At 41.1% G+C, this 13,715-nt stretch overlaps 2 protein-coding genes across 4 annotated transcripts in view; both read right to left on the bottom strand.

Moving 5' to 3' along the window:
• The window catches only part of tiam1b (TIAM Rac1 associated GEF 1b), a 61,426-nt gene that overhangs the window by 30,498 nt on the left and 17,213 nt on the right, over window positions 1-13,715 (bottom strand). For 2 of the 3 annotated variants that reach the window (XM_010792198.1, XM_010792200.1), the window contains exon 1: window positions 7,847-8,027. The exons of the other annotated variant lie outside the window; for it this stretch is intronic. The gene's annotated coding sequence lies outside the window, so the exon portion shown is untranslated. Of the gene's footprint in view, window positions 1-7,846; window positions 8,028-13,715 lie in introns of those variants that run through there. 3 annotated transcript variants of the gene reach the window in all.
• The window catches only part of LOC104963588 (splicing factor, arginine/serine-rich 15-like), a 14,592-nt gene continuing 10,326 nt past the window's right edge, over window positions 9,450-13,715 (bottom strand). Inside the window, exons 4-5 of the mRNA XM_010792201.1 lie at window positions 10,761-10,896; window positions 9,450-10,504 (exon numbers count right to left, since the gene is read on the bottom strand). Coding sequence (XP_010790503.1) covers window positions 10,071-10,504; window positions 10,761-10,896 — 570 coding nt within the window. The 3' untranslated portion in view covers window positions 9,450-10,070. The remainder of the gene's footprint in view (window positions 10,505-10,760; window positions 10,897-13,715) is intronic.

Below are 13,715 nucleotides of genomic sequence, written 5' to 3'. Positions count from 1 at the left end.
GGGGGGGGGGGCATGCAAGAAAAAGGTCATACAGCAGGATCGAACTCATAAAATTGCACATACATGGCATGCATCCATGAGTTGGGAGTTTCCACTTGTGGTAACTGTTCAGGGCTGCAGGGGGACTCGGGGTGTCACACAAACATAACATATTAAAAGAAAGAAAAGAAGAAAAATAATTCAACAGGCTAGAAGAAGTCAAATGTGTCTCTATAACCTCTGGTAGTTTGCTCCTGGGCTGTTAGTATCTCTTTTCCAACACATTACATCACATTACATGTTGTTAAGCCCAGTACAATATCTTGCCAAAGGACACTTCAACTGCAGGGGCTGCATGGGGATCAAACCATTGACCCTCTAACTGGGGGAAACCCGTAGAGTGGTGCAGGGATGATGAACCGGAAGTGTCACTGGCCAAAAAGCAATGAGATTTTCCCATTGTTTTGGGGTATTTTGCAGAAACTAAGCTCTGTGGCCAGCACACATTTATTATTCCTACACATTTTGTTTAGAAGGATAATCTCCACATCTCCACTTTATGATTTTTTAATCAGCAGAAATAAAAAGCTTAGAAACTAACTAGCACTTTCACATGACTTCACATCACCACCGCTAAACGAGGCTAATGTTCGACATGATGACTTTTAGTAGTTTAAGTCACTTGTTAGCGACCACTTTTTTTTAAAGGGGGCCCTATTTTTCTCTTTTTCAGCTTCATATCAGTATTTCATATCAGTGACATGTCTCCATGCTTTAATGTTCAAAAAGCTCTTTATTGTTCTCATACTGCCTGCTGCAGCACCTCTTTTCACCCTCTGTCTGAAACCAGAGCCCAGTCTGCTCTGATTGGTTAGCTGGCTGGCTCTGTTGTGATTGGTCAACCACCTAGAGATTTGTCCCGCCCCTTAGCCTATCAAGTACAATGTGTTGAGTGTGAGTGTTACATCGTGAAGTAAACAAACAAAAAGCATAATAGGGCCCCTTTAAGAGACATAGAAGCTTCAGACATTCACTGGTGGAGTATTTAAGAACGTATTTTATGTCGTAGAACAAAACGTGAGCATTTCTTCAGCTTGTGTTAACCACAGACCTAATTTCCGGCTTCTTGCCAAAAACATGTTCAAAAAAGCGGCTCCTTTGAGACGAGGGAACCTGAAAAGTCTTCTCAGAGTTTTAGGACTCATTCCTGCACCACTCTATTTCCCCCCCGAGTCACAGTTGTCCCTCATTACTCCCAGATATGTGTGTCTAAAAACTTCACTTATGAAAACATATCTACAACACTAAGCTGCACATTCTCAGAGGGTTTACCGTGGACTAAAAGGGGTTAAACATGTACATTCTCTTTGATACATTAATAGTGGAGCCGCGTACATATAAAAACCAAAAAAACGTATACAACATAACAATAATACACAACTATTTAAAAATCCTCCCCCCCGGCCCATCAGAGCAAAGCTTGCATTGAACAATCGCAGTGACTTCAGGGTGTGTTCGCCCCGATCAGCAGCAGCAAACTTGAATTTCAGCAACAATAGGCTGTTGTAAACGATTCATGCTTTAGACATTACTTTATTTAAATATACTCAACGTAAACTTTCCGTTTTTTTTGTTGTGATTCTGCCCTTTTTGACATACAGCCAGGTACATTTTCAGCCACATTACACTTCAAAAATGCTGCCAGCGAGTTTTTTTTTCTCTGTAGTGTAAACATGAAACTGCCTACCCGTACAAGTGTGTGCATAATATGATACACACACACACACACACACACACACACACACACACACACACACACACACACACACACACACACACACACACACACACACACACACACACACACACACACACACACACAGACTATCGAGCTGCCCAATCATGTGGTGTTGTTGTGGTTCGACAAGTGATTTTCACCAGGCATTAAGAGACCTAACTTATTTTAAATATACAATTTAAGACATTTTCAGACAAGGTCTTAAGTTTGTCATGAATTAATATCTATTTAATGGTATTAGAAGTGTGTTTTTAGATCTTGAGGAATTGTTTGATTGTTTATTTTGCAATTGGCTTGTCGATGGTTGTCTATAGCGTGTAGATGTGTGTTTGAATGTGTGTTAACCCCAGGAATAATAGCTCATGCTAATGCTATTGCTAATGGGGATCCTAATAAAGATGAAGCAGTGTAAGAACACACTTGTTGAGCCTTGACATCTGGACTACCACAGAACTGGGCAGCTCTATAGATCAGGGGTTGCACTGAGGATCTGTGAGAGTTGAAGTGGTGCTACGGTATGATACCCAGCATTGTCTCATATTGATTAGTTTATGCAGAGGCATTTAGGGTTTCTAACGTCATGAATACTTGCTGTAAGTTCAGTTCTTCTATCACACTGGTCAACAAATCTACCATGACAGACAATATCTGTTTCCTTGTAACCATTAAGGGATATTTGAGTGTTTTTGGTCTTGTTATTGTACTTTTAGTCTCCAACAAGCTGATCTGCAGCTCAGCAGACGTGTGAAGACCTCAGTATACTTCAAACAAGTTTCTCATGGTGTAACAGAGTCTGAGTCCCTGATAGTCAAAGGTTTCTAACGTCATGAATACTTGCTGTAAATTGAGATTTTGTATCGCAATGGTAAAAAAGATCGACCATGACAGCCACTATCTGTTTCCTTTGAACCATTAAGGGATATTTTAGTGTTTTGTGTCTGGTTATTGTACTTTTACGGCCCGTCTACACAGCAGCGTTAAAAAAATCTTCCAACGCTTCCAACGCTTCTCTGCCCATTGACTTTGAATGGGGTGACGTCACGTTGCCTCACTTTTCGCCGAACTGCATTGTGGGGAAGCAAAGCGAAGATTTCCAGGATTTCCAGGATTCAAAAGTTGAGCAATGTTTAACTTTTGAAGCTGAGCTGGAAGCGTCAGCCAATCAAATCCCGTTTATGCAAATCTGACAGTTCAAACGCTAGCCAATCAAACCGCGTGCAAGCTGGGAGAGCCAGACCAGTTCATTTCCTCATATTCCAAACGAGAAATTACGGTAGCAAATCACCCGGTTCTTTATGACCAGAACTGTTTACCGGGATACAAACCGGAGGAACCAGGCATGGAGGGAGGTGGCAGAGACAGTGGGTGAAACTGGTAGGTTTTCGCCTGTTTGGGGATTTTATATCCAGTTTACTTTGTTTTAACATTGCTATTGCTTTGTATGTCGGGGCGGGAGATTCATGTGATTGGTTGTTGGTTGCGTTGCTCGCAAAAAATCCCCAACCTTTCAGACACACCCACCTCCAAGATCTTCAAGATTTTTTCAAAGCTGCTGTGTGGACAAGGCGTAACTGGAACAGCAAACTTCAGAAATCACTTTTCTGAGACTACCACAACCTCAAAGGAAGCTTTGAAGCTCCAGTCAATACTCCATGGTGCAGACATGTCGACTTGCTTTGTGGGAAGCACTTGTTTGCTTCTTTCTAAGGTGCAAGCCAAAGCATAGGGCCTATTTATTTTGACTTTGATGATACAATTCATTAAAGATTGTAATAATTCATAAGGAAGCCCCTTTCTTCATGATCCTTAGAAGACAAGCGGATCATCATAAAAAAAAATGACAAACTGCTTCTTCAGCAATCATCTACTGTTCTAAAAGCTTCAAATTAAAATCTGAAATAACCTATAAACCCAACATTTTCTCACATGATACAAAGTGACTCATAATCACTTTTAAGTGCAGCAATGCTTGAGGGGTTGTCCTCTGGAAAGCATCTAGGATCAAACCTTGGCAAGCCACCCATAAGCGTTTCCAAATGATGCTGACTGTGGGGACATAATGAACTCATCATATGTGATCTCACTTTGTGAAATGATGGAAGACGTGCAGCCTCCATTGCTATTGGGTAATACATTAAGACAGTGTGCCAGTTTTCTTTGAAATGTCAATTAAATACTGAAGTAGGGTTCACAGAGTCAGTAAATCAGCTGGTTAGCTGCACATGGCCCGGAAACAAAACAAAACTTGAGGCTAAAATAAGTACAACCTCTCTTCAACTGTCCAAAGATGGGGGAAGACAGGCTGATACAGCAACACATCAATAGTTCTCTCTAATGGAGATAGATGTCCTGTCAGGAGCAACAAGGGATGGATGTAAACAGAGGTGGAGAGGAAAGCACGGTTGTCCTTCATCCATCAACGTGGGCGGAAAGGGAACAAAAGACTGCTTGATCTGATATACATGTCGTGAAAATTGATTGGATTAAATCTCTTCTTGCGAAACATTAAGTCTTCCTCACTTTTGTATAAGGAATCGCTTGTTCTGTGCAGAAGCAGAAGACAATTCTCACAAGACAAACTTGGCAATCAGCATGTGCAAAACTGTTTTCAGCTCGAGAGGCTGGACGGAGACGACCACTCGCAGCTGCAACATCAACACTGTTACACAATGTTACAGGATTTGTGTGGGAGAAGGTACATCAAGAAATGGGATGCAAGTTGCAATCTTACAACTCTAACAATGAAGGGTCTGTGCTTTAAAATACATCCAGTAAATATTTGAGTGCCACAATAATGGCTTTTTTAAGTTATTCAACCCAATATGCCATGTATAAAATGTCAAAGAAATGGGGAAACAGCATTTGTCATAATCAAATGTTATGTAAATTGTTTGTATACATTTCCTGTCGATCAAATGATCCATTAATTAACTTTTAATAATATGGCACTAAAATATAGTCATGTTCATACATGTATAGTTTAACAAAAAAATAAAATCTAAACACGAGATCTACGGTCACTGAACAAAGCTTCTATTCAGTGTGAGCAAATATGAAAGACTCAGACTGACAAACACCACTGCCAGAGTTTATTCAAATATTTAAACAACTCCAGAAGTATGCATTGAAGTGACCTGCAGAGGAGTGGTCATATTATTAAACCCTAATATCCGTATAATGGTTATTAACAAGGCATTTTCCATCTGAAGTTACTTCTGCATGACACTAATGCTTCTGCACAGAACAGTAATACGTAATATCACCCACTAACAGGATCGACACAAGTTTCCTACTGGAAAAGATTTCCAGCTTAGCGGTTGTGGCCTAATTTGTGTACTTACTATTTCCACCACTCCACTTTCGTCAAAAACATGGCTTGACTTAGCAAAGAAACATAGCTAACCAGTCAAACATCATACACTTTTGTTATTGAATGAAATCAGGGATTTAATGAAATTCAGAACCACTGTACCATAGTAGTGAGTTTATCTTGGATTCAATGGTCTTTGTTTGGTTATGACACTAGTCTCAGTCTCTGTGTTTCACTTGGCACTGAGCAAAACACTACACTGTTTTCAGAATTTACTTTGTGCCACTTTTCAAAGGGATACAGAGTTATGTGCAAGTGGGACGGTAATGAATAATTCAAAAAGAGCACTTATCAGGGTTAAATTATGCGCATTGCAAGAAATAAACAGTTTGGTAGTACATGGCTATACGCGCATGAAGAACAAAGTCATGGATTGTAAAAAAAAAGCCAACAAATTACCATATGAATGTGTAGACATTCTTTCATGTGTGGCTACGACAGTCGCTACACTGCTGCAAGTTGGTCTAACATTTGAGATGTTAGAGATGGAGAGTTAAAAAGTGTGGACACAAGCCAGAGGGGGAGAGAAACTAGTTTCAACTCGACCACACAAAGAGAGAGACAGAGGGTGAGGTCTCTATGGAGGTATGTCATACAGGTGGGCTCAGGTTTCTACCCCGAGGACACATCTCCATACACTGAAGCCCTGATGCAGGATGCTTCACACCATGGCTGTTTCCTTCACATGGCTTTATAACAGAAAGGTTAACCTGTGCCTTGGATTACTATAAGGTTGAAGCAGCAAGGTATCAATATAACATCAAACTTAAACGTTAAATTATTCATCCACCCAAAATCTACAGCATCGTAAAAAACAGACTATGAACGTTTCCAGACATATTTTGGTGGAAATAAAACAGATCAATGGAGGAAATGAGAATTAGCATGCATTCAATATTGATTTTTAGATCTTATAATATTTTAAAATGATCACCAGGCCAATCAGTTATTCTTCCTGGGTTCCATGCTGGTTAATGCAGGTACTGGTATCACCATAATAGTCCAGATTAAGTAATACAAAGATTTTCATGTCATAAAAATCAAATCACATCATATGTATTGGAAACAAGTGATCTCTCACGTGTTTTTGCCTGCGGTTTAATTGGATGTTATTTAATCTTAATCTAAGACGTTTTTTTTCATTTATTTTCACTCCTGCAGCTCTCACAAGTGGCAGATTTGTGTGACATTCCTCAAACTTTTATGTATTTATTGGTTGAATGCAGAAGTAGCATCTGCAAAATATGTACATTCATCTGGTGATGTTATAAATTATGACATTTAAGTTGTGGTTTGGATGCCTAATTCTGGTAGAGCCAAGGAGCTTTGTATAGGGAAAAGTTTCAGAAGCAAAACATTTAGCAATATAAACTAAACTACTAAAAGAATCATTACTGACATGAAATAAAGTCAGCTCTCTGTGAAGAAACACACAGGTGGGTGGTTTGACACTCAAAAAATGGATTATGATGATGCCACAACAACCATTTTAGAACAGACCACTGCTCTGTTACAGGTCAAATTTAACTTTCAATGACAATCTTCTGTAGTCGTTCATTGTTATTTTTTTATAAAACAGTTATGATATTACATTGTGTCTAGTGTCCAAACCCCTTTGAAAGATACATTGACAATTTCCTGTTTATGGAGCAGCCAGGTCCTATTAGACTCACCATAAATACAAACTGCAGATTGTAAAAAAAAAAACTGCACCTTAAGCTCTCAGTGGTGAGGGTTTTTCTGTCGACACATTGTATTTATCTTGGCAGAAACAAAATGGACAAGGACCGCGAGTCTGCCCAAGATATTGTCTCGACACATCTCTAAATATCTAATAGTCAGCTTTGCACATGAGTGATATGTTTTGTTACAGCACCCACATCTGCTTAGTCACCTGTGCACCTACCTGTAAGGATGTTTATCACAACCATATATAAATATTTCAGGGAGACACCATTTAAGCAGCAGACAGTGGCAGTGACGCTGCAACAAACTTGACACCAGAGGGTTATCATAGTAGTGAAGCAGCTGCACAAATGCGCTATCGCATGTCAGTCACCTGCACATGATCTGTTCTGCAAAGTGTAAATACAACAGCAACAGCTTGGATCATCTTTAGCACAGCGAAGAGAGGTGCAAAGGATTACATGACTGTGCTTCATGCAACAATTTACCGCACTGTCTGAGGCCAAACGCAGCTTCTCTGCTCCCAAACAGTATGCTACCAATGACCAAAACACCTCCAAGGTATTTTAGCGGACAAGTCCTTATGACTGTATTTCTCCATGCCTTGTTGAACCAACATGATATAGCTTCAGGAAAGCATTTAGTCAATTAGCTGCAGGATGAGCAATCATGTAAGCTACAGGGATGGAAATTGAAATGTCCGAAGATGCACGTTAACCCTGCTGTATGTCCGCCGTCATTGAGGCTACATAGCGTTTCTTACCCCTAAATCCCTGTTGTCTGAATGAATGATCCACAACACTTTGTGGGTAGGAAAACACATATTGTCGTCCTTTCCCGCCGGTCCGCACCGGTGCGGCAGCGTCTGTCAGCCCCGATAAACTTGTATGATTGAGTGACGCGGTCATTCGTGAGCCAGCGCTAGGACCACGCGGAAACATGAACGGTCATCGAGGATATTATCTTTATCATGATTAACACAGCATGATGCTTCCCGGTCTCCCTTTACATACCTGCTGTCACCGCCACCGTCGGCGTCTGGCTGCTTCCGTCCTGACATTGAAATGTTCATGTTTCACACGCCAGTATTGTCCATCCCCATGTCTCTGTATCCTGTCGCAACTCCAAGGTCTGCCTGCCTGCCTCTCAGTCCACGGACCATGCGTGTGTTTCCACATCGCTGAGAGGGGCGGGGCCCGCGGTCCTTGGAGACGGCGCGCAAGTGGATCGTGAGAATGCCACTTGTTTTTTCTAGGAGCCAATCAGCTGCGGTTCACCTCGAATCAGCATTCATTGACCGTGTGAAATGTAAACTAGTAGCTGAAGCAGTGGCGTACTATCGACGGTGCAGCCGGTGCAACGCACAGGGGCCCAGAGCCGGTCAGGGGTACATGCAACCAAAAAAAAAAAATCTATTTTTTATATTTATTTTAAAAAATAAAATAAATTGGTGTTCCAATTGCAGTGTTTCCCATGCATTGATTTATTTGTGGCGGTCTAATGGATAGTGAGGTGGGCTGATGATTGGAAGGTTGCGAGTTCAAATCCCACCTGGATCACCACTACTAGTGTGCCCTTGAGTAAGGCACTTAGCCCTCAGTTACTCCAGGGAGAACGTGCCTGTAATTGGTCACTGTAAGTCGCTTTGGAATAAGGTCTCTGCTAAATTGTAAATTATATTTTTGGGAGAATAAACCCCACAGATCCTCAACTCCGGTGTGTCTCACTCATTAACATTGCAACACAGAGCAACAATAACGTTGTCTACAGTAGCCATGAACTTGCATGTATTTTCTTATTTGAGGGAGGGGGGAGGGGGTGGATACGTGGGCCACCCGAATAGGTTAAGGGGCCTTTGGCTTTTCTTGCCGTGGGGGTCAATCAAACTCTGTGGGAAACACTGAATGGCATTGACCGGTTCACGCAGTCTTCAAAGTAACCAAGCAACCTAAATTAATTTGTCTGTCCAACGACCTTGCTCCCTTTCATGTCATGTGATACCTTGCGTGACGAGCGAACCGTTTAATCAACCTGGTCCTGTAATGTACTGTAGCTAGCAGCAGCAAGTTCGGCAGCATTATAAAAAAATGTAATAGCTTTCATTTATAATGTACAGCAAACCAAAGCACAAGAGCGGCGAGCAAAAGAGAAAGGACAAGAGAAAGAGATGTCCGTGCGATGGGGGCCAATCACAACCTTGTTACGCCACTGAGCTGAAGAGTGTTAGTTTTAGAATAACATGAGCAAACAGTGAACTAATCTCCTTTCCACCCCAAAGCATGATTTAAATCTGTGGTGCAGTCTGCCTGTGCAGCTGTTCCGATGCTTTTTCATTTGCAAATACATGGGCAAGAATGGAAAACACTTTTAAAACAAAAATAAGATGATGTTTAAGATATTTATTGCAACTTTCACTATCCTGTATGATTTATTATTAGTTCAAGATAAGTATGTATGTGTGTGTGTGTGTGTACCACAGAAGATGCATGCTCCTAAGTGATATTTAAAATCAATACTCAAATCTTATGCAGGTCTATGTATCAACACAGATCAGTATGCTGAAAAAAAGATTAAACATGTAAGTTTGAATGACACAAAAAAGCACCCGATCAAATGGTAGTATCAGTTTTTTTTATATTCACTGCACATGATCCTACAAGATGTACAACAGAGGTCGGCCTTGGTAATAGGGTTAACTCTACCCTCTACTGGCAGGACTGCACATCTTCATCTGCTTCAAATGAAATCCAACTTCTCTGGTAAAGAATTACACATCAGTGTGTTACAAAGGCATGTTTTTAGTAAAAACAAAATACCAAAAAGGTATGAATTATTGATTTGTACAGACTCCTTCCATACACAAAACTCTGGTATCAGAATTAGCTCAAAAATACAGACTTTGCCTTTTACCTCCAACTACTTAGATTAGACTTGAGCATTAACTACACAACTTAAAATATACAAAAAGATATCAAACAGCTAGAAGCACTTACAGTATTTACAACAAAGAGTTCCTTCTCTGGTGAACTTGAGTGAGCATGGACCACATTCAGAACACTGTGTCCTGTTTTTCATTGTTAATCTGACACTTAGAAAAGGTTCTTCTGGTGTAAAATATAGGTTCATGCACCATCAAATCTTCACATAAGTCCTTGTTGAACCAGATGTCCTGATACTTAACAGTGTCTCACAGTGATTCAGCATCCTCTTTCCTTAAGTTCTTCATTCAGACGACCTCTACCACCTCCCTCTGATGAAGGGGGGGCACCCAAACCCTGCCCTCCCGTTTCGGAAATGCCTCCCCTCAGTGTCATTCATGCCCTCTGGTCCCATAGGCGGAGGTCGATGGAAAGGAGGGCCACGAGGAGGAAACGGCATATGCATTCTGAACCTATTCGGTGGAAACATGGGTCCTCCAGGCATCATATGTGGGGGCATGAGTGGCATGTTTGGGGGTGAGAGGAATGGAGGTAGATGATGATTCGGCATCCCAGGAGGAGGCTGCATAGGGGGCATACCCGGTCTGGGCCCCTGCATGACTCCTGGGCCTGGTAAGGTCATCACTGGTGCAGTAGGGGACCCCAGCTTGATGTCTGCACCCAGATCTGAGGGTTCGCCTTTGTCTCCTTTAGAATCCACGGTGGACTCCTCTGGAGGTTTTCCATTTCCTGCTGCAAAGAGAGTAAGATAACGTTTAATTGATCCCCAGTGGGAAGCCACGTATTGTGGCATTACAAAGGAAAAGCACATTAGAGAGCAAACGTTTCAAGTAGTAACATCAAGCAAGGAACAATGACAACACTGCAGCACATATCTTTTCATATAATCATCAAGATAAGTTGTTTTAAACAAACATGTCTGCACTCACATCCCCCCTTTAGAGGATGGTTGGCAAATACACACTTTTGTTCCTTATAAATGTCTTACCTGGTGCCAACTTTGTAGGATCAAACTCTTTGGGGATGAATGGAGCTCCGACTGGAGGCCCCGTAGGGGACAGCATGATGGGGCCAGGGAAAGCAGGTGGACTTGTTATGGGTGCTGCCTGTAGAACTGGTGGCACCTGGAAGACAAAGAAACACAAAGGAATCCTGGTAAGATTAAGGTAAAACAAACAAGAAAGTGCTCACGAAGCAGCGAACTGGAAGAAGAAACCGTATGAACATCTTCGGATTCCACCGCATAAAGTAGCTTCTTTGATTGCATCCTATGTGTATTTATTTTTCACGTTTCACGAACGAACACATTGATTATTGTTTTTGTGCAGTCTCTATAAAGTTTCCGGATACATTCTCAGTTGAGTCCTCAGGAGAGAATGCTATAACACATTATCAAACACTTTAACCTATATATATATATATATATATAACACTGTATCTGTACATTTTTAAGAGGCTAAAGGAACTTCCTTCTATAATAAAGGAGATGCAATGTGTCACTTAAGGCATCAGAAGGTACTTGCAAATAAAACATGGTTACCCAGTCAGAATCAGAAGCATCTTTATGAAATATGTTTGCCCAGGACACATTCAATTGTATATCGAGTTAAGTTCATGAAATAATTAATGACAGGAGCAAGAGAATGCCGTACATTTCATGTTGTATTGAAGCTAATTGCTGGAACAAAAAGTGATCTACACCAGGGGCGGTTCTGGGAGGTCCGGGGGGCAGGGGGGGCAGTGCCCCCTAACACTGACTTTGGAACCCCAAGTGGCCCCCCTGAAAATGAAAAAAAAAAGAAAAGTTTATGATTAAACTATTTTTTTGGCTGACGGATTAGGCATAACTAACGCTATTTGTCTTTCTAGTCAGACCCATTAGAGCAAGGGTCTCCAACACGTCGATTGCGAGCTACCGGTAGCTCGCAAGCACTCAATAAGTAGCTCGCCAAGCAAATCCAAATTGTAAAAAATACACACAAAAAAAAGGAAATGTAATTAAAATAATCTACCCTATGCATAAACGAAACATTCCATCTCTATATCTATCCAACACCCCTCCTCCCCCCACAATGAATATCGACCAATCACGTTCTTGCAACAGTTTAAAAAGGGGAGTGATTAGTAAAATATGTATAAATAAAAATAAATAATCCTAACTATAGGTAACATAAGATAAGAATAAACAAGTTTAAATGATTTATTGGTTTTGATCATATTCTAAAGATGTTTGGATTATTGAAAAGTATACAGCTCCCTTTCATATGAGTGTTGAGAGCTGTATCCATAAATTCATTTTGTGCTCAAAGTGCACCAGATTGATGCATTTAACTTCAACATTTAAAAATATGCTGTGCATGCCCCCGGACCCCCCTAGAGGATGTGAGGTCCACCCCAAAATAAAGCAGGTTAAAATAATTAAATTGCATACATTTTCTTTTAGTAAACACTGAAAACGGGTCTCACTACTTGTTTTATTTTTTGAAAGTAGCTCTCATCCTAAAAAAGGTTGGAGACCCCTGCATTAGAGCGTAAAAACTGTAACTATAAGTATCTGAAATAAATATGTGTACCGAAACAAATACCAATAACTGTATTGCATTTTTTTCTTATGCGCAATTACTTCATATTGTCTTTGTCGCCCCGCATTTATTGTGCCCCCCTCAGAAAATAACTGGCCCCAGCCTGGCCCCCCCCAGTCAAATTGGTCTAGAACCGCCACTGCTGCGGAGAGCATTTCTTCGCGATCCCAACTCGTCTATTACCAACCAGGGGTCTCCCTGTTAGTTGAAAATGTACGCTAAAGGTCCCCACCAGTGACGTGCGGTGAGGTTCATGGCTGGTGAGGCACTGACTCTTTCAGAGTCTGATTTACAAATATTATATTTTGACCTTAATCGAAATATTCGGTTATTTTCAAAAGCTTTTTTAGTCTGATGCTTCGATTCATTTTAAACAGACCGTTCAACAGAAGGATACCCAACATCTAAATATTGGATTGTTCTTTCTTACTAAGATCCCATTTTCATTACAATTGTGGTCTTACCTTGACTTGAAGATGAAGTCCATGCTATCCTTCTGGGCAACAATCATTTTTGTAAAATTCCTCCTTATCTCCCTCTAGTTTAAAAACAAAAGTCTAGTTTGTTGTTTGCGTCTACCGTCTCTGCGTAGAATAACAGTGTCAACAAGAACCTGTGGGCTCACGTGCGCCCCCTTCAGTGCGGCAGAGGTTATGGCTGCTTTTTTCATTGCCGTTGTATGATGAGACCAGCGAGCCTAAATATCATATATACGTTAAATAAGTTATTTAGAGACTATGGATGGCGAGGATAAATGTAATAAAGGGATCTACAAACATTACATTGGTGACATACAGTGAGATGGTAACAGGCATGCGCTTAGGGCCCGCTTTCCAGCCAGTTTCTGTGGGGTGACGCATTCTGAGGTGAGGCAGAGCTCATCTGTGCCTCACCTCACCACAGTAACTGGCTTGAGCGCGCTCACAAAATAAGTGCCCGCGCTAAATTAGTGCCCGCGCTCCAGCAAGTTACTGTGGGCTTACGAGAGGCAGAGCTCGTCCCTGCCTCACTCCTCTTCGCTCCCATGTAATTGTGGCGGAGCTCGGCCAATTTGCTGATTTTGACTATAAGAAAGCGATTGGAATCATACAGAAATCACACTTACAACACAGATCAGTGGAGACATTTTATTATTATTACTATTTAGTTTTTCTTTAGTTGTTTTTCCGTTACATTTGAGTATGAAAGGTGAGGCTCTGCCTCCCCTGACTGCACGTCGCTGGTATATACAAAGCTTGGAAAAATGCCTATTGTGGCTGTCATACTTGCATACAGTGGCAACTAATAATATTGTGAAGAAATGTCATGACAACCATCTACAGACTGTTACTGCACGCTGATTGTTGTGGTCCTATTTAGGA

This window comes from Notothenia coriiceps, unplaced genomic scaffold, assembly GCF_000735185.1.
Source record: "Notothenia coriiceps isolate Sejong01 unplaced genomic scaffold, NC01 NC01_scaffold00036395, whole genome shotgun sequence".
In the NCBI taxonomy this organism is placed as follows: domain Eukaryota; kingdom Metazoa; phylum Chordata; class Actinopteri; order Perciformes; family Nototheniidae; genus Notothenia; species Notothenia coriiceps.
The sequence above is the reverse complement of the archived record's forward strand: the minus strand, read 5'-3'. Positions and strand labels throughout refer to the sequence as shown.